The 12,524-nt window shown below is 36.2% G+C and overlaps 1 protein-coding gene across 1 annotated transcript in view; it reads right to left on the bottom strand.

Annotated features, from left to right (window-relative positions):
• Positions 1 to 2,025: 2,025 nt before the first annotated feature.
• SEPTIN14 (septin 14) overlaps positions 2,026 to 12,524 on the bottom strand; it is an 87,535-nt gene continuing 77,036 nt past the window's right edge. The window contains exons 9-10 of the mRNA XM_042922719.1: positions 11,974 to 12,106; positions 2,026 to 2,668 (exon numbers count right to left, since the gene is read on the bottom strand). Of these exons, the coding sequence (XP_042778653.1) occupies positions 2,489 to 2,668; positions 11,974 to 12,106 (313 nt within the window). The 3' untranslated portion in view covers positions 2,026 to 2,488. The remainder of the gene's footprint in view (positions 2,669 to 11,973; positions 12,107 to 12,524) is intronic.

Genomic DNA, 12,524 nt, shown 5'->3' with positions numbered 1-12,524 from the left:
TTTCAACGTTTTTTTTTTTTTTTTTTTTTGGACAAAGAGAGACAGAGCATGAATGGGGGAGGGGCAGAGAGAGAGGGAGACACAGAATCAGAAACAGGCTCCAGGCTCCAAGCCATCAGCCCAGAGCCTGACGCGGGGCTCGAACTCACGGACCGCGAGATCGTGACCTGGCTGAAGTCGGACGCTCAACCGACTGCGCCACCCAGGCGCCCCTCCCCATATTTTTAAATAAACTTTTCAATAAGTAAATATAACCAGAGATTATTATATTCTGAAGCTAAATTATAATACCCTGATATCCTTTTAAAAAGAAAAAAGTTCTGTCTTTGAAATTATGCAATAATAAAATTACAACAGAAACAAATATTCTTTTAAGAACATGAAAAAAATATCATGCACTATGCCAGATGTTGTTGAAATAAATATATAAATGCCCTCAAAGGTAGCATTTTTATTTTTGAGAAAGAGAGAGAGAGCCCATGAGCAAAGGAAGGGCAGAGGAAGAGAGACAACTTTAAGACCACATAGAGCTCAACCTCAAGACCCTGAGAACATGACCTGAGCCAAAATCAAGAGTCAATTAACCAACTTAGCAACCCAGGCACCCCTCAAAAGTACATTTTAACAGAGTGAGTCATGGTGAAGGCTAGCTACACAAATATTAGAATATTCAGTCAGAAAAAAAATTTTGATTTAGCAAAAAAATCCAACTTATTTTCTAAAAGCTTGGTAACTTTAGTTTTAATATATACATAAAATCTATAAATCATCATCCAAATATTACTTATGGTGCTCCATTGTTCTCTGGCTCGACCCAACTTCTAAAACTTTTATTCTAATAGTTTTACAAGGTCTGACTTCAAAGCATAGAAGTTCTAACAAAACTCAGTCTTTTATTGTAATAACTATCAAGAAATTATTATCAGTAGAATTTAGTAAAGGAAGTGAGCATAAGATGAGATTTTTATACATATGGCTTGCCGGAAGCCAAGCTATCCAACCAGCCTGATGGAAGGGCCCAGGCGGTGGATGGATCGGGACCGTCCCCATCCTAATCTAAATGCCTCTTAATTCTAAAATGCCTCCTGGGGGCCAAGTGGGCCTAGGGGTTGGAGTAACTTGTGCCCATAGACACACTCCTTTGTTGCCGGAGTGGGGTTTTAAATCCATTTGTCCCTCCTTGGCTGGGAAATGTATGAGGCTATCCTTCCTTTAGGTAGAAGAATCTTTATAGGGAGTGGCAAGGGCTAAATGTAGAGCTGCACAATTTCCTTGAGGAACCTTATTTCTTTCCCAAAGGTTCTTTTCCCAGGGGCCTGTCAAGGGCAATTCCTCAACAGAAAATTCCCCAGGTACTTTATTAAGGCCAAATTACATAAAGGCGGGAGTACAAATGGATTTGAAAGCCCCACTCTGGCAACAAAGGAGTGTATCTATGGGCACAAGTTACTCCAACCCCTAGGTCCACTTGGCCCCCAGGAGGCATTCCAGATGATGATTGAACCTAGTCGGTTAAAGTACAGAATGGTTCATTATTTCCTAGGTGCATTGTCTCTCTGAGAATGTATAAGGCCTGGATTCCTAAGGCCCTTTTGGCCCCCTCCTGGCACCTCAGACCAAGGCGAACACTTTTGCTCCTCAAACCACAAATTGTTCAGTGAAACAACTAAGAGGTCATGTTCCTGTATCTGTTACACTTGAGGTGTTGAGAGATAGATGACCTTTCATGAAAACAGCAAAGCAAATGCTTTATAGATTATAGATAAACGTAGATACATAATGAAAATAATGTAAGAAATTAATCAATAAGCAAAGGGCAGGAGGGAATATTATGAGAAAATAACCATGCTATTCCTTAAAAGGTGATTACACATAGGAACATTTTAGAATTAGGTAATGCTAGAAAACATAGATGATGCACACTACAAGGAAATTGCTAACAAATATAATGCCACATTTGCCACAATAAAGCAGCCAGTTCAACACACTGCTGTTGTCTGTGTCCATTTTTATTTTTGATTTTTTTTTTCATTTTTTTGCCAACGTTGTTCAGCCTTCAGGAACCCCTCGACCTGCTGGAGCTTGACTCCGGCAATAGCTCATGAACAAATCCCCTATATATAGTTATAGTTGTTATAGTTTTATAGTTATAGTTATATAGTTATAGTTATAGTTGTGCACTGCAGCCATAGCCAGAGCTATGGTATTAAAAAAACAAACAAACAAAAACAGCTAATCAACACTACTTACACTATGCTATGTATTTCTTTGATTTTTTTTCATTTTAGCAAATATTTATTGAGTGGAAACTGTGTTAGTTTTTGTTAAAAACACTGAAGACACAAAATCTAATATGATGGCCAGGGTACCTGCTCTTGGGAAGTTCACATTCTAATTGGGGAAGAGTTAAGTGCTATAAAGATAATCTCACAGAAAGATAGACTTGAGAGCGATAGGGCTCTATAATACACAGAATGGTAAGAGAGGGCTATTTCTTACGATCTTTCTCCTTCTTTATATTGGTGCACACCAGAGTCTGTAATGTTCCAGAAACAGCCTTCAATTTATAAAAATCCATTATTTCTTCTTCCAATTGTCTTCTCTTCTCCTCAAGTTTCATTGTCTCCTCTTGTTGGACTCGTTTAAGATGCTCAAACTTTTCCTGTAACTGTAAAACAAATGCGCAGCTGTGACTCAATGCACACTATGGTAGCACATTCCCAGGGACTTGATGGTGTTTTCTACTGGTTATTAAATATAACCTAATCATCAGAGTAGAGCATGATCTTAGTAACGGTCTCTAAATTTCATGTTTAAAGTAGAAAATCAGATATGAAATTTCTTTCTTAATTTTAATTTTAAATGTGTCCCCATTGAGCCAAATGTAATAAGATGCAAAATTATGAAAAATACTCAATTTAAAAATTTTTACTAATGTATAATTTTTTACTCTATACTTTTCCACTAATCTCTCTGAGTAAAAATTGATAGATCCATGTCCTGTAAAGATACATACATTAAATTATGAAATGGATTATAAATTTTTTGTCTATACTTTGATAAAGTCATTTCAAAAGAAAGTCTGATAATTTCCTTGTTAAGTAAGATTAGTACAATTATAGGAAGAAAAAAACCTCATTCAGTTACTTGTTATTTACTACTGAGATCTTTAATCTGTGGTATTTAAGCCAAATTAATCATAAGAAAGAGATAATACCACCTTAGTTTCCATTAGAGACAGGCCTGGGTCTTTAGTAAGACATTATTCAACATAAGGTTTGCTTGTATGCATCAGAGATGGTATGATTTTTTTGAATTTTTGCTAATCCAAAAAAATTATAAAGGACCAACTAATTTTCCATTTAACTTTTTGAAAAACAGGCTAGGGGCTTAAATTGCCACAATATTAATTAGCTGCCTTATATGGCTGTGAAGAACACAAGCATGGTATTGGTATTACCCTAAATGCCCATTAGAATCATTCAGTAAGTTTGTAAATCTCCTAATGCACAAGCTACCCACAGATCAATTGCATCACACTATCTGGAAATGAAACCTGAGCATCAGTCCTTTTAGAAAATCCCCAGGTAATTTTAGTGTGCAGCAAAGTTTGAGATCCATGGTCTTTCTTTTTTTCTTTCTTCCTCTTTCTTTCTTTCTGAGAGACAGAGAGAGAGTGAGTGGGGGAGGGACAGAGAGGGAGAAAGAGAATCTCAAGCAGGCTCCATGCTGTGAGCATGGAACCCAATGTGGAGCTTGATCTCATGAACTGTGAGATCGTGACCTGAGCCGAAATCAAGAGTCTGATGCTTAACCGACTGGGCTACCCAGGTGTCCCAAATCCATGGTGGATTTTTTAAAATTTTTGTTAATGTTTATTTATTTTTGAGAGATAGAGTAGGGGAGGGGCAGGGAGAGACGGAGACACAGAATCTGAAGGAGGTTCCAGGCTCCGAACTGTCAGCACAGCTGACATGGGGCTTGAACCCATGAGCCATGACATCATGACCTGAGCTGAAGTCAGATGCTTAATCGACTGAGCCACACAGGCTCCCATAAGTAAAGATTACATTCCTTCTGCTGAAGTCAGATAGAATTACATTTTCATGCCTGAGAAGGAAATGAATACTGACACACAGTTGAAAAGACTGGGGATGTGAGAGTGTGATATCCATAAATGATGGGAAAAATCAGTGAGAAAACTCACTTAAAGAGGGGAAGGTGAGACTTGGAAGGAAGATGGCAGTGGAGTAGGAGGAACTGAGGCTCACCTTCTCCCACAAACACAACTAATTAACTATCCAATCATCCTAAATGTGCCAAAAATAAACCTGAAGACTGACAGAACAAACTCCACAATTAAAGGGAGAAAAGAGGTCACATCAAAGAAGATAGTAAGTGTGGAGATGTGATTTAGAGGAGAAATGGATATCAGGTGCTGTGAAGGGGTGGTAGCTGTTGATCATGGAAAAGGGAGAGAGCGAGGGGAGCACATGGAGGAATGCACAAGGAGAATGCTTCCTCAAAGCCATTGGCTTGGAAAATAAAATGGGTTGAACTATGTGAGTTCTTACAACTTGTGAGGCTTAGATCCTGGAGTTTTCAAGATCAGGAAGTTTGGCTCAGATAGAGCCCTGAAAGCACTGCCCTGCTCCTGGAGAGAAGACAGAGAACACAGGGGCAGATGGCATGGAAACAGTGATCTGAGGAACACCTGGGGCACATAATTGGAAAGATTATTTGTCCTTCTTAGAGCTTCTCTGAGAGACAGCATTCACTAACACATCTCTCCAGGAACAAAGGAGCTGACTGGCACAACTTCCCTTCCCCATCCTTCAGCGAAAACACAGAGCCACCTGCTGGAAGCAGTGCAGCACTGACACTGGCTGCCTAACTTCCATATACCAAGCCCCATGCATTCTAGCAGGACTGCCTTCTCAGTCAAGCTTGCCTCAGTCCCAGTGTGGCAAGCCCCTCTCTAAGAACACCAGCACAAACGTCTGCCCAGACCTCATCTCCTGACCAAGGAGTACTGCAGGGCCTCACTTCTAGTGGAACTGATGTCAGGTCTCATTTCACAAGCAGACCAGAGCATATCTAGTTAAAACTCACCACATTCAGGCCTGAGACCAAACATTACCCACTGCAGGCAAGGAGAGCCTCTGCAGGTGAGTAGCCTGAAGGATAGAGCAGCCAGAAAACAACAGAGTGCACACAGTGCACACTGCAGATACTTCAGGAAGTACCAGGCCTGAGCACTACCCGACCTCTTCTTTATTAGGCCATTACTTTCAGGAGGAAGAGACATAACTGGCTTTTCTAACACAGAGAAGAAAGGAGAGATTTAGACAAAATGCCAAAACAGAGTAATTTGTCCCAAATGAAAGAACAAGATAGAGCCAAATCAGAGAGCTAAGTAAAACAGGTATAGGTAACATGCCTGATGGAAACTTTAAAGGAACAATCATAAGGATACTCTATTCAGAAAGGAATAGAAGACATCAATGAGACCCTTACCACAGAGATAAGAGAGTTAAAAAGAACCAATCAGAGATGAAGATTGAAATAAACACGATGGGAAACAAGCTTGATGCAATGACGAGCAGACTGAAAGAAGCAGTGGAATAATATAGTGTCCTAGAAGGGAGAATAATGGAAAATAAAGAAGCTGAAGAAAAGAAAGAATTATGCAACACAAGAATAGAATCAGGGAACTCAATGAATCCATCAAATGTAATAACATTCATTTTATGAAAGATATGAATCTCTTTCATCAGCATTGTATAGTTTCTCTTCTTATAGAAGAATAGAAACAATGGGGGTGAGGCTAGAAAATTTATGTGAGGAAATAATAGCTGAAAATTACCCTAATCTGGGGAAGGAAACAAATATCTAGATCCAAGAGGCACACAGAATTCCCATCAAAATCAACAAAAGCAACTCAATACCAAGACATATTGTAATAAAATTTGTGAAAAATAGAGACAGAAAAAACATCTTACAAGCAGAAGTCTTTACAAGGGAAGACCCATAAGGCTAGCTGGATATTTCTCAATATAAACTTGGCAAGCCAAAAAGAAGTGGCATGATATATTGAAAGTGATGAATGGGAAAAATCTGTGGCTAAGGATACTCTATCCAGAAAAGGTTTCATTTAGAATAGAGAAAGAGATAAGGAGTTTCCCAGCAAACAAAACCAAAGGAGCTCGTGACCACTAAACCAGCCCTGCAACAAATATTAAATGGAACTCTTTGAATGGAAAGGAGGGACCAAAAGTGACAAAGAAGAAAGGATCAGAAAAAATCTTCAGAAACAGTGACAAAACAAGTAATGAAATGACACTGACTACACATCTATCAATAGCTACTTTGAATGTAAGTGAACTAAGTATTCCAATCAAAAGATATAGGGTGACAGATGGATTAAAAAAAAAAAAACCAAGACCCATCTATGTGCTGTCTTCAAAAGACCCATTTTCAACTTAAAGACACATACAGATTGAAAGCAAGGGGATGGAGAAACATCTTTCATGCAAATGGATGTCAAAGAAAGCCAGAGTAGCAATACTTGTATCAGACAAAATAGACTTAAAACAAAGACTATAACAAGAGATGAAAGAAGGCACAATATCAAAATACAGAGGACATTTCAAATATAATATCTAACAGTTGTAAATATTTATACACCCAACATGATAGCCCCCAAATATATTAAAAATTGAAACAAACATAAAGGTACTCATTGATAATACAAGAATGGTAGGGGACTTTAACACCCCACTTTATACCATTCACCTACTGAAAGACATCTCAGTTGTTCCAAGTTTTGGCAATAATGAATACATCTCTTTTTTTTTTTTTTTTTTTTTTTAATTTTTTTTCAACGTTTTTTATTTATTTTTGGGACAGAGAGAGACAGAGCATGAACGGGGGAGGGTCAGAGAGAGAGGGAGGCACAGAATCGGAAGCAGGCTCCAGGCTCTGAGCCATCAGCCCAGAGCCCGACGCGGGGCTCGAACTCACGGACCGCGAGATCGCGACCTGGCTGAAGTCGGACGCTTAACCGACTGCGCCACCCAGGCGCCCCTGAATACATCTCTTTAAACATCTGTGTATAGGTTTTTGTGTGGACATAAGTTTCATTTCCTCTAGGTAAATACCAAGGAGTACAATTGTTGAATTGTATTGAAAAGGGCATGACTAGTTTTTTAAGAAAACACCAAACTCTTTCAAAGTACATGAAAACGTATGAAAAAACAAGAGTCCAAAACATCTGGAATGCAGCAAAAGCAGTTCCAGAGGGCTGTTTATAGCAATATAGGCCTACCTCAAGAGAAAGAAAAATCTAAGCAACCTAACCTTACACTAAAGAAACTAGAAACACAACAGCAAACTCCCAAACCAGCAGAAGGAAGGAAATAATCAAGATTATAACAAAAATAAATGATATAGAAACTAAAAACAAAACAAAACAGGTTACAGCAATGAAACTGGGAACTGGTTCTCTGAAAAAAAAAATAATAAAATTGATAACCCTCTAGCCAGAATTATCAAAAAGAAAAGAGAGAGGAAAGGACTCATATAAATAAAATCACAAATGAGACAGGAGAAATAACAACCAACACCACAGAAACACAAACAATTACAAAAGAATGTTATGAAAAATTATATGCCAACAAATAGGATAATTTGGAAGAAATGGATAAATTGCTTAACATATTAACCGCCAAAGCTGAAAGAGCAAGAAATAGGAAACTTGAACACATTGATAACCAGCAAAGAAATTGTATCAGTAATCAGAAAACTCCCAGCAAACAAAAGTCCAGGGCCAAATGGCTTCACAGGAGAATTCTAGCAAACATTTTAAAAAGAGTTAATACCTATTCTTCTCAAATTAGTCCAAAAGAGTAGAAATGGAACGAAAACTTCCAAACTCATTCTATGAGGCCAGTGATTACCCTGATTCCAAAACCAAAGACTCCACTAAAAAAGAGATCTACAGGCCAGTATCTCTGATGGTTGCAAAATTTCTCAAAAAAATATTGTTAAATCCAATCCAACAATACATTAAAGAATAATTCATCATGACCAAGTGGGATTTTACCTGGAGTAATGGTGGCTCAATATTTGCAAGTCAATCAATGTGACACATTACATTAATAAAAGAAAAGATAACCATATGATCCTCCCAATCGATGTAGAAAAAGAATTTGACAATGTACACATTCGTTCTTGATGAAAACCCTCAAAAAATAGGGATAGAGGGTATAGACTTCAACATAATAATGGCCATATAAGAAAAATGTACAGCTAACATTATCCTTAAAGGGGAAAAACTGAGTTTTTCCCCTAAGGTCAGGAACAAGACAAGGATGTACTCTCTCCCCTTGTATTCAACATAGTACTGGAAGTCCTAGCTACAGCAATCAGACAACAAAAAGAAATAAAAAAGAATTCATATCAGCAAGGAAGAAGTCAAATTTTCATTGAATGCAGACTGCATGAAACTCTAGAAAACCCAAAAGACTCCACGAAAAAAACCTGCTAAAATGAATAAACGAATAAATGAATTTAGTAAAGTTGCAGGATACAAAATCAACATACACAAATCTATTGCACTTATACACAAACAATAAAACAGCAGAAAGAAATTAAAGAAAACAATCCCATTTATAATTGCACCCAAAATAATAAGATACCTAGGAGTAAACCTAAACAAAGAAGTAAAACAATTGTATTCTGAAAACTAATGCTGATGAAAGAAATTGAAGATAACATCAAGAAATGGATTGGAAGAACAAATGTTGTTAAAATGTTTACACTACCCAAAGCAATCTACACATGTAATGCAATCCCTATTAAAATACCAACAGCTTTTTCATAGATAGAACTAACAATCCTAAAATTTGTATGGAACCACAAAAGACACCAAACAGCCAAAGCAATCTTGAAAAAGAAAAGCAAAGCTGGAGATACCACAATTCCAGACTTATATTATATATCTGCAGTGATCAAAATGCTTTGTTACTGGCACAAAATAGATACATATATCAAGAGAAAAGAATAGAAAACCTAGAAATAAACCCACAACCATATGCAGGAAAGAATATCCAGTGGAAAAAGATAGTCTTTTCAACAAATGGTGTTGGGAAAACAGGACAGCAATATGCAAATGAATGAAATGGAACCACTTTCTTACACCATACACATAAAACAGTTCAAAATGGATAAAGGACGTAAATGTGAGACCAAAAACCATAAAAATCTGAGAAAAGAACATAAGCATTAACCTCTTTGACATCAGCCATAACAACTTTTTTCTAGATATGTCTCCTGAAGTATTGGAAACAAAAGCAAGAATAAACTCTCGGGACTTCATCAAGATAAAAAGCTCCTACACAGTGAAGGAAACAAACAACAAAATTCAAAGGCAACTTAAGGAATGAGAGAAGATATTTGCAAAGGACAAATCTGCTAAAGGGTTAGTATCCAAATTATATAAAGGAATTATAAAAGTCAACATCCCCCCAAAAAACAAACAATCCAGTTAAAAAATGGGCAGAAGACATGAACAGACAATTCTCCAAAGAAGGCATGCAGATGGCCAACAGACAGGTGACAAGATGTTCATCATCACTTACCATCAGGGAAGTGCAAGTAGAAACTACAATGAGACATCACCTCACACCTGTCAGAATGGCTAAAATCAACAACACAAGAAACAACAGGTGTTAGGATGTGGAGAAATAGGAATCTTCATGCACTGTGCAAAGGTTCAGCCATTCTGGAGAAAAGTATGGAGGTTCCTCAAAAAGTTAAAAATAGAACTACCCTGTGATCCAGCAATTGCACTACTGATTTTTACCTGAAGAATACAAGAACACTAATTCAAAAGGATACATACAGCAGCATTATTTACTATAGCTAATATATGGATGCAGTCCATGTGCCCATTCATTGATGAATAAAGATGGGGTATATATATTGCAATGGAATATTATTCTGCCATGAAAAAGAATGAAATCTTGCCATTTGCAATGACATGGATGTAGCTAGAGACTACAACTAAGCAAAGTAAGTCAGTCAGAGAAAGCCAAATACCATATGATTTCACTCACATGTGGAATTTGTTAAACAAAACAAGTGAGCAGAGAGAAAGTTCAAGAAACAGACTCTTAATTATAGAGAGCAAACTGATAGAGACAGGAGGGTGTGGGGGGATTGGTTAAAGAGGTGATTGGGGATTGGGAGTGCACTTGTGATGAGCCCAGGGTAGCATATGGAAGTGTTGAATCACTATATTGTACACCTGAAACTAATATAACACTGTATGCTGGGGCGCCTGGGTGGCTCAGTCAGTTGAGCATCCGATTTCAGCTCAGGTCATGATCTCATGGTTTGTGAGTTCGAGGCCCACATCAGGCTCTGTGCTGACAGCTCAGAGCCTGGAGCCTACTTCAGATTCTGTGTCTCCCTCTCTCTCCGTCCCTCTCCCCGTCATGTTCTGTCTCTTTCTCTCAAAAATAAGTAAACGTTAAAAAAAAATTAAAAAAATAACACTGTATGCTAACTGAAATTAAAATAACAGATTTAAGAAGATGAGAAGAAAGATGATGAAATCTCTAGTAATGTGGGAAATGTACAAACTTATCAATTTTAAGTATTTGAAAATTATAAAGTTGTAAGTTTGAATTCTAATTTATCTGCTACATGGGCTTAAAAAGTTTGCTTTACCTCTGTCAGTCTCCACTTTCCTTTTCAGTTAATCATAACTTCTGTCTACTTATCATGTTTTCAATAATTAAGCTGTTCCTTTTTTGAGGAAGTCTGGTGGGCCCATTTCCTTTCATTTTACTCTTCGTGGTTGCTTTTACTATCTCGGTCATTTTATTTCTACCAGAAATTTAATTTTTTTTCTACAAAAATTAATCTCTGTTTGTTAAGAATTTCATCACTCTGCACAACCAATTTTAAGTTATGTTTGGTTTTTCTTGAGGGAAATATAACTGAAGAATGGGAGAATAACTGATGTGCAGAGGACAAAAATGAAACAGATGTACACAGTTAAGTGCCATAACTAAGGTGAATAAAGTAGGGAAGAAATAGAGAATGTAAATGGCTGATTTGGTTTCTGATAACCTCCTACTTTGGGTTTAAGTTATCATGAGATCCAGTTATGCTTCCTGTTCTTGGATTCCATAAGATACCCTTGAACAATTCCAAAACTTTACCTTTATACTGAAGCTAAAAGAATTTTTATTACCTATAATTCAACTTTCCATGATTGAGACATCTGTTACAGAACACCTAATCACTACATTGTTTCTATTGAGAAAGAAGTTCATGTTCAATGTACCTATTTCTGCTCAAAACTAACATATTAAGTTAAAACCACAATCATTTGAAAGGTATTTATGATTCCAAATATATTTTTTGTTAAAAAGGTATTGGTGCAAATAACCAAAACTATATAAGTTGTCTTTTTTTTCAATTTCTTGGAAACATAAAGGAATGAAATGAAAAAAAATCCAAATAATTCACCAACTAGATGTTTTCTAATTAATTAAGATGTGTGTTATTCAACATTTACCTGCTTATTTATAAAAGTGAAAATTTTTTTATAATGCAGTAGTAGCATTAGAAAGTAATAACTCTTCACACATATCAATAGCTTGAATTTTTTATAAATTAAAATTTATTCATGAAAATTCATATTATAAAATAAAATAAAGGTAAATAGGTTTTACAAAATTATTTTCATTTTTTCTAAAAATACAAATTGTCTATATGTTCTAAAAAATAAAATTGTTGACTATAATTTTTAAAGGTTGTATTCAAAACCTATACTGTAAACAGTTACTTCAAAAGTAGCAAGTATCCTCCAAAATCATCAACTAAACCTTTGATATTAAAACTCCAAATTAATAATACACATTAAAATGAACACAAATTGGATTATACCAGTGTACTTGCCTCTTTTTCAGATTCTTTAAATGTTGTTTCTTTATCCTTTACTCGCTGCATAAACTTTTGTTTCAATTCTTCTTCTTCCCTCTGACATTGATCATAGAACTTTTGTCTTTTATCTTCATAGATCTCTTGAAAACTATAAAAAATATTTTATTATTGTCATATTAAAATGGTATATAAGTAAACCTGTAAAAATATATACTGTACAGTACATAAACTATATACTGTAAAATATAATGTAAAAAAATTTATATCATGAGATGTAAAAAAGTGGAGTACAATATTGAATATATGGACAGCATACCTAAAGAGTACTAGAATTTTGAAACACTTATATCAGTGATTTCTTATCAACACTTTTCATTATATCACAACTCTTCACATCTTTTGATAATAAAATTTCAGGAGACCTCTATAAAATTCTTATTTAAAATGAAGCATCCTCATCATCCTCATCATCATTATCATCATCATAGCTATAATTATCAAAACAGTATGGTACTGGGGTGCCTGAGTGGCTGAGTCGGTTAAGTGTCCGACTTCGGTTCAGGTCA

The sequence above is a fragment of the Panthera leo genome, chromosome E3, assembly GCF_018350215.1.
Source record: "Panthera leo isolate Ple1 chromosome E3, P.leo_Ple1_pat1.1, whole genome shotgun sequence".
Lineage (NCBI taxonomy): Eukaryota > Metazoa > Chordata > Mammalia > Carnivora > Felidae > Panthera > Panthera leo.
Note: the sequence above shows the minus strand (reverse complement) of the source record. Positions and strands in the feature narration are given on the sequence as shown.